Genomic DNA, 18701 nt, shown 5'->3' on the forward strand with positions numbered 1-18701 from the left:
ATACCTCCGCCGAGCCCAACAGTCACCTTAATTAAATCAAGCCTAGATTTATACCTGCCAGATCCAGATTGCAATTAGGGTCTACATCAAATTGTAATGACTTATAAATACCAGCCATCTTAATACATCTAATTGTTTTTTTCTTCTAGATCCATACATTGTTCCTTGAGAATTTTTTCTGCCATTGAGGAAAGACACCTTATCTTGCAATCTAAAGAAAGTGAAAAAGAAATCCCTTGATCGGTCCCTTTTTCTGGATCTGCACCAAATTTTAATGGGGTCTATTCTGGGCCAAGACCCATACTCCATCTACTGTCAGTTTCATTGAAATCCGTTCTGTAGTCTTCGTGTAACCCTGCAGACAAACCAACCAGCAAACGGAGACAGGTAAAAACACAACCTCCTTGTTGGAGCTAATAAATGCAGCTTAAAAATGCAGTTTGTTCTGGGGTCTCATGCTTTCTAGCTAAATGTTTCAGCTTGCTTCTGTTGCCACCTCTGTCTGTCAGATAATGGACCTTGTTTTACTCACCTGTTGACAAGGTAGTCCCAGTTGAGTGTGGTCCAGTCCCAGGCAATGCTCTGCCCCACTGGGTTGTAGGACACGTATCGCACCACAGTGAACAGATCCTGACTCCTCACCACACTCTCATCTTTTGCAGTCTCCAGGAGCCTGTAGCACAGATTAAAGGTTATTCTTTGCAAATGTATTCTTCAAAATGACTTGCTACAACACTAACTGAAATTTTGTTGTCACATACCATTTGTTTAAATCAAATGCTATATGTTTCTAATAAAACATTAAAAACTAAAAGTTTAATACATATGGTTGAAATATCACAAATGTGAACGAACATCCATCAAACAAGCATCCAAAATGTTATATTTTAATGCATGAGAAATCAGTGTCTTCTATTACATTGAATAGATTTTTTGAATAACTGTGGAAGATATAGCTAATAACAGTGCTTTCCAATTTATGAGTGTCTGGTCACAAAAGCAAAGTGTCTGCCAGGCAGCAGGTTTGGAATAGTCCAGTGTTTTCAACACCACACCACCGAGTACAAAGCATGATTTAAAACCATGTTTACTACACCATATAGTAGCTTTTACCTTCATTACTCTGTACATCTGTCCAATCAGTCATGACAACATTGTACTCACAAGAAATCGTTTTTTTTGTTTTTGTATGCTTTTTTTATTCTTAATCTATCTATTTAAAATTAGGTACAAGGGGCCAATAAACACAAAGTAATCACATGTTGGAATCAAACCTCCAGGTTAGATAAACTTATCTGAAGACATAACAATGTAAACTGTGAATATAAATGACTGCCTCATGTGGTTTACGTTTAAAGAGTTGTCATTTTATCACCTGAACAACCTTGATCTTTATCAAGGGATTCAGTGTCACATGGTGCCGTGGTGTGCATGTTACTGTTCAACCAACCAGACAGTAAAGTCATTTTTGTGGTTGTTTTATGGCTAAAAGCAAAGTGAATGTTAGATTCATCAGGTGGACACAAACATGACTCGAGAGTGAAGGCTCAGACCCACCTCTCAGCCAAATGGGGCTTAAGATATAAATTCATATAACAATCATCTGCAGTGATGTCGTGATCTATATCTTCAAATAAACCCTCATTCAGCGTTTCTCTCACTCCTGGACTTGTGAGTACACAAGAACGTTTGATTTTATTCTATGTAACACAAGTCAAAGTCAATAGTATGTGACATTTCCTTTAGTACTGTAACGTGGGTAAACACAGATAACACCAGATATGTCAGAGGGTCAGGGAGGAGGATGGTGGACTAGCTGGCTAGCTTCTATTGTTATCTGTTGTTACTGCTTACACATGAAGGAGCATCAATATGTATTTTCATCAGCAGTGGTGGTTGTTTAACAATGAAGACAAAATCCCACACTACTTCGTAATGTCATCGAACTTCATTGATCATTGGTGACATCCACCTGCGAGAGGTGCCCTTGTTGATGCCTGTTCAAAACACTGCAATGGTCAATGTCCCCTCAGGCATATATTTGTAAGTTAGGGACTGTTTATACTTTCACACAGCCTGTTAGTCAAACAGAGGGAGTGTTCACACGCAGCTTGATCACAGCTAGGAGATAGCTGTTAGATCTTAGCCATGGTAAAGTGCGAAACACTGTCATTGTCACAGATGTGATTTTGCTTTTGAGCCCCCTGCACCTACATCTGTAACTTTACATTTTTTGGCCAACCATTCTGTTAAGAAGTGTGGTGTTAATTACTTGTAAAGGAGCGGCCCATCCTCCACAGATGCCAGTCCGTACAGCAGCTTGTCCTTCTCTTGAGCCAAAGACGTGTCTTTGTACCTCTGGAACATTTTGTTCCAATTTTCTTCCGTCCCTGACTTCTTCATGCCATAGCGATAGACCAGCAGCCTCAGGTTCACCGCTACACTGCTGCAGGTCCAAAAGCCAAGACATTTTGATGGCAGGTTACCAGAAATGAAAGAAACTTATTCTAAAACAATAGCTTTGTTAAAATATGTTAACTTGGCATACATTCACCAGAAGTGGATCAACAATATCCTAATTCTTCTTAATAGTCATTTAAAGTGACATTCTGTTGCAGGGTGATTAACAAAATAGTCTTGAATAGTCTACATATAAAATAAGTGAATGTGAATTTGTAATTTTAGACTGTTCCTTAAAGGGGCACTTTGTAGTTTTGGAGGAGAAATTCAAACTCAGCATTGTAATATTTATGATGTAATAATACAAACTCAGAAATATTTACTAACTTTATAAACAAGCTGTTCTCAGAGGAAAATAAGGTCCCAGAACACTGTTTGAAGATCGAAAGCTGGCAGGGTCCCCCACATATCAACAAAGTAAAACAGTATGAATTGTGTTATTCTTGAAGGTCAGTTTGTTTATTCAGCTTGTTCAAGCACTGAGGATCTTTTGTCTCCAATACTACATAGTGCACCTTTAATGTAGCTGGTCTTTAATGTGAAATGATTAAATGCAGCTCTTGATTATGCAAGATAGAAAATAGGTAACTAGCTAGGTGGCCATCAACATGAGGTACTTTCATAAGTAACTGGGGGCCTTTAACACAAGTACCCATGCTGCTGTCACTGTAAGCAGGCAGCAGCAGGCAGTGAGTCACTACAACTTGCTAACACAATAATGGAGCTGACACTAGATGGCAGAACACACTGTGGTTGCCCAGTTCCTCTATATCCTATTTTCTACTCTGCTGATTATACACATGGATGATGAAAATACACTTAAACTACTGTTTGTTACTTTATAATAATTCATTGAATGGCTGTAAGGAAAATTGCCCACAGATAATCCACAGGATGTATACCTAATTTGTCCATTAATCCACTGGTCAAAGATCTTAGCGGCTTCATTCAGAGTCTCCGGACTTCCCATCTGACAAGCAATGCCGAGCACAGTCTCCCTCAGTAACCTGCCAGACACATCCAATAGTCACATGACAGGATCACCATCCATCCATTTTACATTGTTTGGTAAATTAGGGCATGAGTTAGCATGAAAGATCACACATTTAGTCCAACACTAATTATATTGTTAGTGTAACCCAACCCTATCATCTTTACTGACTGTACAATGTAAAAGAGACCAAGGAAGGATCTGAGGTATCTTATAGTGCTGAGTCTGTACCTCTCTGTCTGTGTCCCTTCATCATTCCATCCAAGTTTGGTTGCAATTGAATTAACATGGTCACGAAACAGTTGCTAGAGAAAAGAAAAATCAAAAACATTTTAATTATCACCAGAGAACTATACAAACCCTTACTTACCCAGTCTGGCTTTTTCTACATGATGTAACTTTTTGACTTAAAAATCATGTTGATAGTATACTGTCTTGTAACGGGGTGATTCAATTTTTCAACATATAACAAGGACCCCCAATAGTTATGGCAAATAAAGGAAAAGAATGATTTTTCTAGGAACATTTTTCTTTTAAGTTAATAAAAGCTTGTTTTCTACCATATACCCTAGTTAGTTGGTTGGTTGCTTTGTTGGCTGGTTGCTTTGTCAGATGGATTACACTAAAATTACTGCACAGATTTCCACCAAACGTGAATGGAGGATGTGTCTCGGCTCAGAATGGACCCCATTAACTTTTGGTGTTGATCCAGATAAAGAGAAAGATCCAAGAATATTTTCTCACTTTCTGTAACATTGTGCAATAGGAAATGTTGAGATGTTTCAGTCTTTCCTTATGGAATAAGGCATCTTCAAAAATCTGGTGTATTAAGATGGCTGATATCTGTTAGTGAGTAGGCTGCAATTTTATGCCTAATGCACTTTAAGCTATGTAAATCTTGATGTGCAATTCACTGAGACTTTTGCACACCAACCACAACATTATACCACTGACTTCATTTATGAGTTATGTTGAACTGTAATATTTGTTTTGATTTTGTGGTAAGTTTAAAGTTTAGGCTACAGATAAACTCAATAAACTGAGGTGAAGTTTTTAAGATCGAAGTTTTATAGCTCTACACATGGAAGAAGAATCAGCTGGCATCTTACATACCTGAAACTTGGGGTAGAGTGCCTTGCCCAAGAGCATGTCCCGAACATAGGTGATCGAGGAGTCCACACGTTCCCAGACTATGTAGTCAGTCTCATTTGTCAGGTACTTGGTGAGGTTGAAGGCATTGCCATAATCTATAACGTTGGCCCTGAACAGGGAAATTAAAAGCATTTTCAATCTCTGTATACGATTGGAGACATGAATGTTCCCGAGTTGAGGTGAAATCATACCTTGCAAGAGCGAAAACATCATCAATGTAACTTGTTCGATCAGCTGCATCAAACTCCTGTTTAAAAAAGAAGAAGAAGATAGAAGATTAATCTTCAAATAGAAGATTGACCTAACAGTAAGAGGTAATTCAGACATGGAATTACCAGCCATCTGCTGGACAGCTCTCAGTTTGTCAGTTCACACCTGACATTAACATGCGTCTTTACATGCATCTCTGGTGACCACTTGTGATGAGATCTCCCTTCTTGCTTAATATGAAGATAAACCTGTGATTTGATCACTCGGGACCCATGCTGATACCGGGCCTTAACAGCCTGTAAGAGCAGTTCTCTAAAGATTACGGCTTTGGTAAAGTTGCAATTACAGGTTTGGTAACCCTACCCATAAAATGACAGAGCAAAACAATTATGGGTCATGAATAGTCCATTTTAGTCCTGTGTTTTGAAAGCAACTCCAGCCAGATGATGACATTCATTCTGTTCATTGTTCACATTATCTGCCATCCAGCCATTCCCTCCTGCACTGCAGTGACCTCCTGTCTGCCATTTCACATATTTACTACTACTCTGCCATTTGTCTAGTTTGCATCTGCCCTTCCATCCTTCATTGATACCAGCTGCGGATCTTGCCAGCTTGAACCCTTTGCCTGTTTCCTGATTCAATAATTCTCACCTGTCCCTTAAGTTTGTCCTCTCTGATCAATCTCCTGGTTTTGACTAGTGCCTGGCTTTTGAGTAATAATTCTAAGAACGTTTATGTCTCTGTCACCTCAGTGTTTCACTTTGGGGTTCAAGTTCCTCTCCAATGATTCAGATTTCAACAGTAATGTTGTGACTTCATCTCAAAATTACTTTTGTTTCATAAGTGCAACTTTTCTCTCAGAATACTTCAGATCAATTGAACATATTAACACATGTGTGTACTTATGTTCAGTGTGAGTGTAGATGACAGAGGACAATTTTACCAGATGGTTGTCTTGAAGCTGTTTACTTATGGTGTTCCACATGTTGCTGTCATGGTTGACTCTGTAGAATCCAGTGTGATCATTGTTAACCTTCAGCAGCCCATCCACTGAGGGTGAGTAGTCACTGATGACGTGCTCTGAAAACAATACAGTCATTGTGACAGCATTAGGCTGAAAGTGAGTGAAAAATAACATTAAGCTGGACCATCTAAGTCCATATGTGTAAAGACAATTATATTATCACTTTCCAATTTATCTGAAAGCTATCATCTATATTCTTATCTTTATCATGAGAAAACATTTGACACTGTCTGTCATTGGCTGGCTTAAAAGCTTGGTGCTGATCACATTGATTGTTTTGAATGTCTTTTAATGTGAAAATACTTAGGTTGAGTATGATACCTGCGCTGTCCTTGTTAAACATCGCCATCGCATTTTTGTCGCTTTTCACAGAGTGCCATTTGATTGGAATTGTCCACTTGTACCTGGAACAGAAACACATTCATAGTATATATATATATATATACACACATATATATATATATATATATATATATATATATATATATATATATATATATATATATATATATATAAAAATGTATATATATGTATATGTATATGTATATATATATGTATATGTATATGTGTATATATATATGTATATATATGTGTATATATATATGTGTATATATATATGTATATATATATATATGTATATATATGTATGTATATATATATATATATATATATATATATATATATATATGTTGTTGTGTGTCATAGTGCATGAATTACCATGAAACAGTTAAGTTGGGGACAGTAAAGCCGAAATAATTCACGTCTTTATATATTTTCTTTTTAGCCCCTACTCTCCCTCATACTCAAGAATCTTTGCTTTTGACCAGGCCACCATTGTAAACAAAATACTTGCTTTTTATGACTTGCCTGGTTAAATAAAGATAAAATCAATTATTAATATAAAAATATCAATTAGTGTAGCTTAAATGGATCCATTTTGATACATGCATAAAAATATGTTTTGGTACTTTGGTACATCAGAATTCTAACATGAGCACATGTTGATTATAGAAAGTCTATTATCTCTTACAGCCACAATATCATTCAATAACACCACAGTTCTCAAAAAGTATTTAGGTTTTAGGCCTGTTATCATGAACTACAAATGTAAGTCATATACTATACATTTTCATGTTTCGTCAGTGTTTCCCCAAGAAACCTTGTTCATAATAGAACACACAGCCAAGTTGTTTTTTTGCACCTTATCATAAAGTATTATAGGATGCTGCCATCTTTATCCAGTTAAAACAGGATTGGATCTCAGGATTGTACATTTTATTTTCTTTGTATCACTGACCCGAGAGGTGTAGGAGGCTGGCTGGGATTTGCATTAGGATCCAAAAGGAAACGCTTCTGATTCAGCTTGGCATTAGTCTCTGAGACAGATAAGTCCAACACAGGATAACCCATCTGTTTGGTCCATGTATCCATTACCTCTGCAATTGGCAACCCACTCACCTGAGTCAAGAGAGGGGGAAATGGCTATTCTTCAGAGATGTTCACAGACAAAGCTTAAAACATTATTTTAACATTTTTCATTTGTTTTCCTTCTGAGAGTGAGACGTTTAGGAGTCAGGATGTGGTTAGCCTAGACATTTTAAGACATGTTTGGCCCCTGGGTATAGACAAAAAGACAGTAAAAGTAAGTACTGGGCAGTTGGACATACTGTTTTCAAGAGTCTGATCCAGTTATATCTCTGTTTCTATAAAGACTGAAGCAGCAGGATGCAACATGTTAATCAGTCAACTTCGATGTGTATTTTTGAACTTTGAGCCGGGCTAGCAGTTTTTCCGCTGCTCCTCGTCTTTATGCTAAGCTTGGCTAACCTTATCGTGTAGTATCTCTGTAGTTAACACACAGACATGTCATTGATATCCACCTTCTTCACTTTTCCCAAGTTATTGATATAATAACTTAAAAATTGAGTAGTAATCTACCCTTGTCCAAAAATCATGTATAAAACTGATGAAGTTAGAACATACATCAGCAAGAGATGCCCAGAAGTTGGCTGTTTTAGCATTCTTGAACGTGTAGTCTTTCAAATATTTCTGTGGAAAGAAAAAAAAAGGGGAAAAAAAGGCTTATCAGTGAGCTGCTGGAAAACTTGCATTGACATTAATCAAAAGGATTGATCCATTGGTAAATATCAGTCATGAAGCTGTAATAGTCTTTCACTTACTCGACAGCCATCTCTGAATTGGTCTTTACCCATCCAGTCCTCTAGCATCCGCAGAATAGAAGCTCCCTGGATACAGTTGGATTATTTTCATTACACATAGTATTTTGTTGCTTGGTAAATTGTCATTACCATGTTGGTAATGTTATGCATATAGTATTTTTCTGAATCTTCGATTGATGCTTTACTGTGTGAGGCTTTCCAGTAATTGTACCTTGCTGTATGAGATGGTATCAAACACAGACGTGATTTCTGCAGGACTCGAGACATTCACAATTATTGGGTGAGAGGAGAGGAGGGCGTCATCCACCATGACAGGAAGCACGTCACTAATGATCATGATGTCTCGCTGTGTACCACATGAGACAAATGGCAGGTTTCAGGTTACTGAAGATCTCAAAATGACTAGTCTAATGTCAATGGGACTAACAGCTAGTTGCATCTTTACAGGAAACTCACCATGCCCCAGTCTGGTTCAGCTCTCTCCACACCGATATACTCAAAGAAACTGGCAAAGCCCTCATTAAGCCAGAGGTCATCCCACCAATCCATAGTCACAATGTTCCCAAACCACTGAAAAAACAGAAATGACTTGAGTTCTGAGGATCCACATAAACAAAAATACTCACAGAATCTGCAGGAACTGCATAGCCTGTTCCCTTGGGTAAAAATAAGATATGGGCCCCCTTTGAATCCCCATTTTGATGCTGAGAGAATTAAGCATTTGTTTGATACAGGCTCATTGTGCATTAGAGAGAGGCCTGCATTGCTAATTTCTGTTTTGCATGTTTTGCACAAGTTATCAAAGAAGAGGTTAAGGGGTCTTTGGTCATCTACCTCCAATGAAACCCAACACTTACTGCTAACTTTAGCTTTGCAGATGCAGAAGCACTTTGGACTAAGACTTTGAGACAAGCGCCTTGTTCTAAGCCAACAGAGCGTGTTTATATCACTGATGCTTGGTGCTCACACACAAAGTGGATGGACATTGGACGTAATTTCAAACAATGCTCTACCTGTTTATGTTCATTATTAACTGTATGCATGTTCTATCTTTTTGTAGCATGAAGGAGTTAAAAAAACGTTCATGTGTTATGCGACCCTGTTGTATAATGACATTTCTCCTTACATATTTTACATTAAAAGCCATAGTAGTTCAAAAGGGCTAGTCTACTAATTTGCTGTCAAGCTTTAAATTTAACAGTGTTTGACATTGAGTAACACACACAACAGGGTGCATTCAATTTTGAAATTCTATTTAATTTAAATTAGAGAACACCACAATTGAGTTTTTTGGCTATCTTGTTATATCAGGGTTGTGTCTGAGCTTGTTAACTGTTTCCTCACACAATCCATGGTTCAGTGATACATGTAGTATTCTAAACATAATAATATCATCATCATCTTTTTCAATAGTTTTTACAATACATTTACTCCAATTGGATAAAGAAATGTTAACCACACATTTAACAACCAACTTTTCTAAGTACTCTTGACCAAATGCTGTTTTAGTGACTTGTGACTGGGTAAACCTGATATCCAAGAATGTGATAAAAGAAAAGTGCCCTGGGGAAGTCTTTGGATGTGAAATACATGCAGGACATGTTAAGCTCTATTGATGCCAACTCAACCATAGAAGAAAGTGTTTGAAAAAGTACGAAAAGCAGCGTTGTGAGTATGACAGGACAACTGATGGACTTAGTGCTGTCGAGATGTAAATTCAGTATGATCTATTTGCACCCAATCTAAGTGGGACAAGCCTTTTACTGTTAGTGCATCTATTATTTGTGACTCTGCATTCATTTGAATACAGATCACGTTATTATAACTAGATTTTGACACAGGCCTCCTCTTCATTACACAAATCTTTCTTTAGCATATAATCAAACAAGCTACATCCCTTGCTGTGATCTGTATGGGTGGAATCAATTTGACTGAATTTAAATCAATCAAACTACCACAAACCAGACAGGACAAGTTGTCCCCCTTATTTGTGTATACAGCATTTCCTCAATATTGTCTAAAGTCTAAGGTTTATTGTTCGATACATGTGAGAGAGGGCCCCATAAAAAACTGCCAACCAGAGAACTATTTGTACATCATCATATTCAAAATAAACCATGGCTGAATCCTTATTCTTCAACTTTGAGAAGTTCATAAAACTTTATTGACTCCCTCAAGGCCTCTTATCTGCCTATAAAGTCAACCAGCTGATATCATGGAAAGAAATTACTCTTGATTGTGTACCATAAAAAGCTTAACAATAACCCCTAAAGTATTTTAAACATGTACAATTCTGAACTCAAATGAACTCACTTCATTTTCAATCTTGTCCATGTGACAAATAAAGATAAAAGTTTTTTAATTGTTAAACACTCGGCAGTGTAGGGGATTTAGTGATCAGTGCATTGAGGTCTCTTCAAAAATGACTCAACCACAGCCATTTTATTTGTGCATGGTAAAAGACAATTAACTGTATACACTGAGACATCTAAAGGAACTGTCTAGGGAATATATTATATCTTTTATTTCTTCTTTACCCCTAGTGATAGTAAAGTAAAGTTAATGCTATAAGTCCTGAATTATTGGTGAGAACTCAAAGCACTGCTATTTTGCAGTTGTTTCGAATGTATCACTTTTTTATAGTCAATGCAAATTATATAATCAGCATAAAGGAGAACTTCGTTCGATTTAAACATGCAGCTTCATTGCTCAAGCTACCCTTGACTTGCCAGTACCGAAGACGCGAAAACATTTGGTCCAACCATTACAAAGCTCCGTGAACGGAGACTTAGCATTGAACGCTAACAGCATGGGGTCAGAACTTTACACTGCGTTTTAGGCTTCTTAACATGCTCCACATCTCACACCAAACGTTATGCAACATCAGCAGACACCTTACAACACAGCACTGTAGCGTTTATGACTCACAATGAATAAAAAAGTAGTTAAAACAGTGTGTTTGTGCAAGCAGCTACTTACCTGTTTGTTGACATCCGCATCTTCCGGTAGCTAGACCAAACTAGTATATCCACCGAGTGTGCACTTAACAGGCTTAACAGGCTATTGTAAGGCTCATGGCTCATGACAGGCTGTAACATGGACATGTACATTATAGTAGAAACACTAAAATGCTGGAATATGTTTCCGTCTCCGCCAGTGAGGGAGTAAGCGCACGCTCGACGGATTGACTAGTTTGGTCTAGCTACCGGAAGACACGGATGTCAACAAACAGGTAAGTAGCTCCTTGCACAAACACACTGTTTTAACTACTTTTTTATTCATTTTGAGTCATACACGCTACAGTGCTGTGTTGTAAGGTGTCTGCTGATGTTGCATAACTTTTGGTGTGAGATGTGGAGCATGTTAAGACGCTTAAAACACAGTGTAAAGTTCTGACCCCATGCTGTTAGCGTTCAATGCTAAATCTGCGTTCACGGAGTTCTGTAATGGTTTGACCAAATGTGTTTGCGTCTTCGGTACTGGCAAGTCAAGGGTAGCTTGAGCAATGAAGCTGCATGTTTAAATCGACCGAAGTTCTCCTTTAACAATATAATATGAGCTTTTGAGTTAAAAAGTTTAGTCTTCGAAAAATGTCAATGAATTTCAGAATATCTCAATTTGGTTTGACCCTCTTTTGCTTTGATGACTGCATGCACTCGAGCTGTATGGACTCCACAAGTCAGTGTTAAACTTGCTGACTCATATTATCTCAGCATGATCTGACAGAATTCCACAAGGTTTCTTGTGATGTCCAAGACTGCTCAACTTTCTCAGTCTTCAAGTGCCTCCATAAATGTTCAGTGGTGTTGGAAATGTTAGCTCAAAGCTCTGAGGTGTGTTTGGTCAAGTCAAGTCAAATAATGGCTAGAGTCAAAGTTACTAAGGGGGCATGTGCAATAATCTGAAACACTTTTTAGAAACTGTATCAGTCTGGAATTGTCTGGAGTTTGGAGCTGCTCTGGAGTTGGACTCTTGCACAGAGTAGAGAAGCACCACTCCATCCTTCAGAGACATGCTCCACCTGCTGGTTTGATCTTTGTGGAGAGGATTGATACTGCAGCAGGATAATGAGCCCAAACACCTCAAAGCTTTGACACAACTACTGAAGACCAGAGAAGACTGAGGAGTCCCGATTGTCCTGGATTGTCCTGACTGTCATGGACTGTCCTCTACAGTCACCTGACCTCAACCATATTCAATATTCATGAGGGCACTTGAAGACTGAGAAAGACCATCAGTCTGTGACAAGAAGAAGCTTTGTGGACACCGTCAGATCATGCCGGGATAACATGAGTCAACAGTTTATACAAAAACCTGTGGAGTCCTTGCAGCTGGAGTGCACAGTGTCATAAAGCAAAAGGGGGACAAACCAAATACAAAGATATTCGGAAATTCATCAACATTTAAACAAGATTCACCGTCAGTCAAATTCGAAAGATGGCATATATTCCATATATCTCTAATATTTAAACAAATGTCTTGATTAATTATTTGTCATCACCATCAGGTATGTCTGGATTCAGAAGAATCGGTTAGGAGTTCCAATCGGAAGGCCTTTGCTAGTGGACTAAATTCACCAATTTTAAAACTTTATTTCCGAGCCTTTATACTCTGGCCCTGCATTATAGTGTTGGATCTGGTGAATTTGAGGAGTGACATTGCCGAGATGCTACTCTAATAGAGTGGCTATATCTGGCTCTGAAATACAGTGATGTAGAAGTATAAAGGAGGTTGAAAAGGATGAACTCAAGCACATGTACCAAACAAAAGTCCAGTCCTTGAGTAAATTAAGTACATTTCTTTCCACCACTGAACCCCAGTTTCATATACACCGATTAGCCAAAACATTACAACCACTGACAGTTAGGGTAAGGGTACTGTGAGATCTTTGTCATGTACCTCGAGCCATTCCTGAAATTGTTTTGTGGTGTGGCCGGGTGTATTGTCCTGCTAGGGGTGCCGCTGCCATCAGCTAGTGCAGAGCCTTGAGGGGGTGCATTTGTTCAGTGGTTTTAAGATTTTTGCTGATTGGTGTATATGCAACATAGCAAAGTGAACAAAAATCCTGCATTTCGGTAAATAACAAGCATATAGTGTTACCTGATGAACCAGCTCATGGGCAATAACACTGGCCACCCGCTGCTTGTTGTAGGAGGACGACTGGTTCTCATCATACAGCAGGTTGGTCTCCCGGTAGGTAATGAGGCCCCAGTTCTCCATGGCACCAGTACCAAAGTCAGGAATGGCTATCTTATCTGTATCAAAACCACGCACGAGTCCATTGAAGTCAGCACTTGTCACTTCAATCATGTTTTAATGTATAATTGCCTTATTCAGTCTTGTGAGACAGTTGGATTGTCAACGACAAAGTTGGATTAGGCATCCTTCATTCCCAAATAAATTCCTTAATGGAATTATTTAAAACTGGTTTTAGACAACTATCAGATTTTTCCTGGAGCACCACCATTGGAGCATTTCCTCCCTTGTAGACAAGGAAGATGAAAATCTACCGTGTGGATTAACATGAAGTTTACTGATGACATAAGGGCATGCTAATTTCATGTCTGTTAATGAGGTGCAAACTATGTGTGCTTTTAAGAGACTGCAGTGAATTTCTTCCACCTTAAGTTAATGATGAGCCACCTGTTATCGATGGGATCACCTTCAACTACAATCTTTTTTTGCTTCATTCAGGACAATTTCTCTCTATTTTCACCAACACAAATTTTTTGGGGCAGACACCATTAATACACATTTATAGGCACATAAAGGTCAGGAAATTGCAGCAGCAATTGAATAGTAGCCAGACCCCTCACTCTTTGTAAATGTAGCAGTGTTGTGCAAAAGAGAATGTAAGTTGCAACTGTAAATACTATCTAGTCACTAGTCAGAGCAGACAAATGAAAGATGTTAACTTGGGAAATCCTTCCAACGGAATAAACTGCAGCCTCTAGGATCCTATGGTGGGGACTTTCAGATTAGTTTAGCTTTTTTGGAAAACACTGTGACCCTAAAAGTATGTGCCTCACTGTAACAGTGGAACATCGGTGCAAGTTTAAGTACTGTACATCAGAAATGCCTAACATATAACAGTATAGTAGAACGTAAATCACAGGCTTTGGTTAATGTGCCAGTCAGTTTCTTGCTTAATGTGGAGTGATAAGAGTGGTGGTTATGTAAGAGTTTGTCTAAACATACCAAGTTTTGAGATGGAGTACGACATGTTGAAATATTCCTCAAAGTAGTCAAAGATGACCTTGGTTGTGTTGGCAGCGTATTCTGCAGTTGCTATCTGACTTGGCTGAGCGTAGATTCTCAACTGTGAAGCAAAACACACAGTGTGGATGTATATGGTACATGCCTGACAGTGCAAACCTAATGTAAGTAATTATCAAATCTTTACATCAATACTTTTTACAAAGAGATGACATTGATAGTGATACATAATAGTAAACTCACCGGAATTCCTTTGGCAGAAGTTCTTTCCACAAATGTAAACTGGTGCACAGCAAAACATACCAAATAGGTACTCATTGGAACAGACTTCTCAAAGGAGGTCTTCTTTTTATTGCCAGCCAGTTGTTGGACGCTCTGGAGAGGCAGAGGGAAAGGCTAATGGGTTAATGCGGATGTCACTCAAACTATGGAGCTGGGTGGATCCCCTGACCCAAAAACCGAGACACAAGATGAATTCCTCCGCTATTAGTATTCAGTGTTCACCCCAAGCCTGGCTTCCACTTTCTTTGTTTCTTCCCTCAACCATGGGAAAGTTTGAGAAATTAGGCTCCTTTTTGGCAAAGTGATTCTGTACATACAACAAATCCATAATTATTAGTTGTTATGAGTGGGGCTTATTAAATTCAGCAGTTTCAGACCAGGGATCCTTCAGCTGATAGAAAGACACAGCAGGGATTTAGTATATGGTTAGGTTAGCTTGCTCTTATGAATGCACACAGAATCATGGGAATCCTGTGAATAGAGTTCTAAAGATTAATTGTGTATCTTTACTAATAATGTGTTGAATTCATGTCAGACACATTTCTTTTAGACATAAATACTTTATATCAAACAGTCATTTGGCGGCCCCCCTGCAGTAGCTCTGAGGACCTCTTTGGCAACACAAGGCAAATATTGTATATATTTGATTGGCTATAGAGCTGTTAGCTATTTTAGCACACTGTTATGTCATAAGTAGACACAGTAAGATGTAATTAAAATGTTAGTTGTGAACATAACTCTCCATGTTCAGGGCTTGAGGAGAAATCCAGGGCTTCGCAAACATGCTTTGCATAGTAACAATGGCTAAGAATGAAGTGGACAATCACTGTCAAGAGAAAAATGGTGCTTTATGACTTTACTTTATAAAGTATTAAGTACACTGGAGGAACATTTTTAAAAAATGGAGCACAGCTAGCCTTTGTCTGGACTTTGGCTGTATGGGGCCAGTAACATGGACAGCAAAATATTCCAGCAATCAAAGTTTGTGCTATTAAGGCAAAATAAAATTGTGCTTTGTTTTTAGAGTGTGTGCTCTGCTTCGGTTTCACAGCCCACATCTTGAGCATGCTTGCCCACTGAGGCTAAATGGAACAGAGCCTTCAGCCAATGTATCAATTACGCTACATCTGTACCACTCAATTCAGAATAAGGATACACCATGACTGGCATGTCAAGTGGTGGTGCCAGCTCGTAGTATTTATTGTGACTTATAAGTATTTCTTTTTCATCCCTCCTTCTGCTCTTTCTGTGAACATGCCCAATACATGTAACCCTTAGTGTAATTCTAACATATTGATTGGCATACTTTCTTGGCTGTTTAGCACAATGAAGTGAAACAGCACCTCTGTATTTAAAATGCTGATGTTTGGTATTGGAGACTTAAGTCCTACCTCTAGTGGCATGTTGGACAGAGCGTCATAGTTTTCATCATGAGTAATGGAGACTTTGTACGTGGCCTTCTTATTGGGTTCATCAAAGCAAGGAAAGGATTTACGAGCATCTGTTGGCTCATGATCAGTGGCAGCAATCTTCCTGTGGATGAAATAAAGAAGAGATTTTTGCAAAAAGTATTAGAGACATGGTACTTCACATCTTTCGCTATAGTTTGTATCCCCCCAAATGGTTTAGTTATACTCTACAACAACGTAAAATAGTTTCAGAATGAAACTACCAGATATTCTGCATCAGACAGGCCTACTTCCCCTGAAAATGATCCCTTTGGGAATTCTACCTACTTATGAAATGAAGAGCACCATTTTGTTGTTTGGTACCAAACACTGTGGACCAAAGAGATACAGCCAGGGCAGTGTGTACTATGACAGTAAGGACCCTTACCAGACCTTAACTATATAGTGATACCCTGTCCAAAATCTGTATTTTAAATAATTTACTAATTGGTTAGTTAATTGTCAAGCTGCTTGCTGCTTTATGTCAAGTTTAGATATTTAGTATTCATGGTGGCAAAAAGACTCCAAAGGTCTACAGAACTCACTTCACTCACTCTTCCTCAGTGGAATCCACATCTCTGCTGTCTAAACATGTGTCATCCCTGGAATACATTGTTACCAGCATGTATCCAAGCCGAGCCCAGCTGCTCTCCATGAAGGAGCAAACTGCAAAGCTTTTGCAGCTACCTACAGCAGTGTACAGTACAACAGTGTCTCAAGATTGATCCTCCAAATAAAATTTTACAAAAGCAACAATGTTTTGTTTTTTGACTAAATTAGAATGAGAAATGTTCGAAACAAGAGTCCACGTACAGCATTTCCTGGAGTTTTCAACCGTGTTGCACAGCCGTCATCAGTAGATGGAGTTTGTTTATAGAAAGAGATCTGTTATCAGCTCGAGTAGTTGTTGGCATCGTTATCCATTGCACATTCATAACATATCCATGACACTGTTTGTGGTTATTTATATTCAAGGTCATGAGAATTAATTTTTGCTTTCACAAAAAAAAAGCTTATGTAATCTTGTACCGGAAAAAAGAAAACAAGGACAGACAGAGGGGAAGCATGTAGAGAGAATAGGAGTCCACCTTTGGACACAGAACACCTCAGTAAGCACAGCCACAAAAACTCTTAATGTTGTTGCAATGCTGCCACGCTGATGTTTTCCATTAATTTGAGGCACATTAGACATAATTACTAACTGAAATCTGATATGCATATTAAATAAGAAAGTACATCCCATGGAACATTCTGTTTAAAAACTGACTGAAGAATTGTTGAGATAGTATAACATAGTAATCACATACAGATAGTAGATTACACACACCAACAATTCCTTACTTGCAGTATTAAACTGTTTTATACATGTACAAATCATTCACAGGTGGGTCTTAAACTGTTCACACATGTTCAGAACACATGAAAATATGTATTATATTATATCGTTTTTATGTTATGTTATTGTTCTTTATCTGTTTATGTACTGTTGGTGTTTAAATAAAAACAATAATGAACAAATAGTGCATAAAATCTTCTTGCTACCACAATACTACATTTGTTTTCCCCTTGATGCTAACAAATGCTGAATAATGTGAGTAACAATTAGTGCAAAATCAGCATTTCCTTACAAGACTGAAGCTCTGTTCGGTCTGCATGCCAATTTCTTTCCTATTCGATTTTCCGTTAACAAGAATTGTGTGTGTGTGTGTGTGTGTGTGTGTGTGTGTGTTTATGACTGAATCAAATCAGAACTTACTTGGTGACCCCATTCTCGTTGTAGACGACCCTGTAGAATCCTACCACAGAGCCGTTGAGCCAGCCCTGGAAGTCCAGACTGAGCACGTACACCTCCCCGGGGCCTGTGATGGGCAGTTGTTCTGTGGCCTCCACCACTACATATTGATGAGTGTTGTATTCAAAACAGCTCTTCACTGGCACCTCCTTCTCGCCCCCCTGGCCGTTCAGCATCTTCAGCCTGGGCATAGCGCTGACAAACGTCTCCCTAATGTGAAGCCATAAGTAGTGAGTAGGTTTGGTGACTTCCACGTGGACATCCACGGTCCCAGCATAGGTATCTTCCTCCATGTCTGGCTCCAGGTGCAGGTCATAGTGGACTGGTTTCACGTAGTCTGGCAGACGGAAATTCACCCAGTCCCCACTGGAGTCGGTGGAAGGCTTGCAGGGGCCCCTGCTAGGCAAAGGGGGCTGGGGAGGCTCTTCTGTCGGGGCTGATGTGGGAGTGGTGGTGGTGGTAGTGTCCGACCTGGAGAGGCCCACCCCAAGGCCCACCGCCACAGAACACACCACTACCACCACACAGATGATGACTACATGCTTAGTGCGGATGCAGTAACGCTTCTGTTGTTTCTCAAAGTCCATGCTGTCGACCATGACTTACAAACACATAAACCTCACCGGACGAAACACAACTTTCTGCAGGGAAACTGCTCTAAAGCTGACCTGAAGTCAAAGCTGCAGGCTTTCTCTCCTACAGTGTTTAGATTGTGTGAGCTAATCCAAAGCTTGCCTCTGAGGTGCTGAGGGGTGGAGAGAAGAAAGAGGAGGAGAAGCAAGCAAGGGAAATCTGTCGGACCCGAAGAGAATCTCACACATTGAGTGGGAGATTTATTCGGTCCCAAGTGCTGTTAACACGCCCCCTCCTGTTAAACATCTACTATCTGCCCGTAAATCTACGGCTAAAGTTTAACCTGTATGTGCGTTGTTTTTCAAAAGCG

The 18701-nt window shown here is 39.0% G+C and overlaps 1 protein-coding gene across 1 annotated transcript in view; it reads right to left on the reverse strand.

Annotated features, from left to right (window-relative positions):
* The window catches only part of enpep (glutamyl aminopeptidase), a 23122-nt gene extending 4568 nt beyond the window's left edge, over positions 1–18554 (reverse strand). The window contains exons 1-18 of the mRNA XM_030392369.1: positions 17723–18554; positions 15910–16051; positions 14480–14611; positions 14219–14339; positions 13121–13275; positions 8477–8590; positions 8232–8366; positions 8021–8086; positions 7824–7889; positions 7138–7298; positions 6162–6244; positions 5760–5896; positions 4795–4850; positions 4565–4712; positions 3683–3756; positions 3363–3467; positions 2273–2446; positions 533–673 (exon numbers count right to left, since the gene is read on the reverse strand). Coding sequence (XP_030248229.1) covers positions 533–673; positions 2273–2446; positions 3363–3467; positions 3683–3756; positions 4565–4712; positions 4795–4850; positions 5760–5896; positions 6162–6244; positions 7138–7298; positions 7824–7889; positions 8021–8086; positions 8232–8366; positions 8477–8590; positions 13121–13275; positions 14219–14339; positions 14480–14611; positions 15910–16051; positions 17723–18357 — 2645 coding nt within the window. The 5' untranslated portion in view covers positions 18358–18554. The remainder of the gene's footprint in view (positions 1–532; positions 674–2272; positions 2447–3362; positions 3468–3682; positions 3757–4564; positions 4713–4794; positions 4851–5759; positions 5897–6161; positions 6245–7137; positions 7299–7823; positions 7890–8020; positions 8087–8231; positions 8367–8476; positions 8591–13120; positions 13276–14218; positions 14340–14479; positions 14612–15909; positions 16052–17722) is intronic.
* Positions 18555–18701: the final 147 nt, after the last annotated feature.

The sequence above is a fragment of the Sparus aurata genome, chromosome 16 (genome assembly GCF_900880675.1).
Source record: "Sparus aurata chromosome 16, fSpaAur1.1, whole genome shotgun sequence".
Taxonomy (NCBI): domain Eukaryota; kingdom Metazoa; phylum Chordata; class Actinopteri; order Spariformes; family Sparidae; genus Sparus; species Sparus aurata.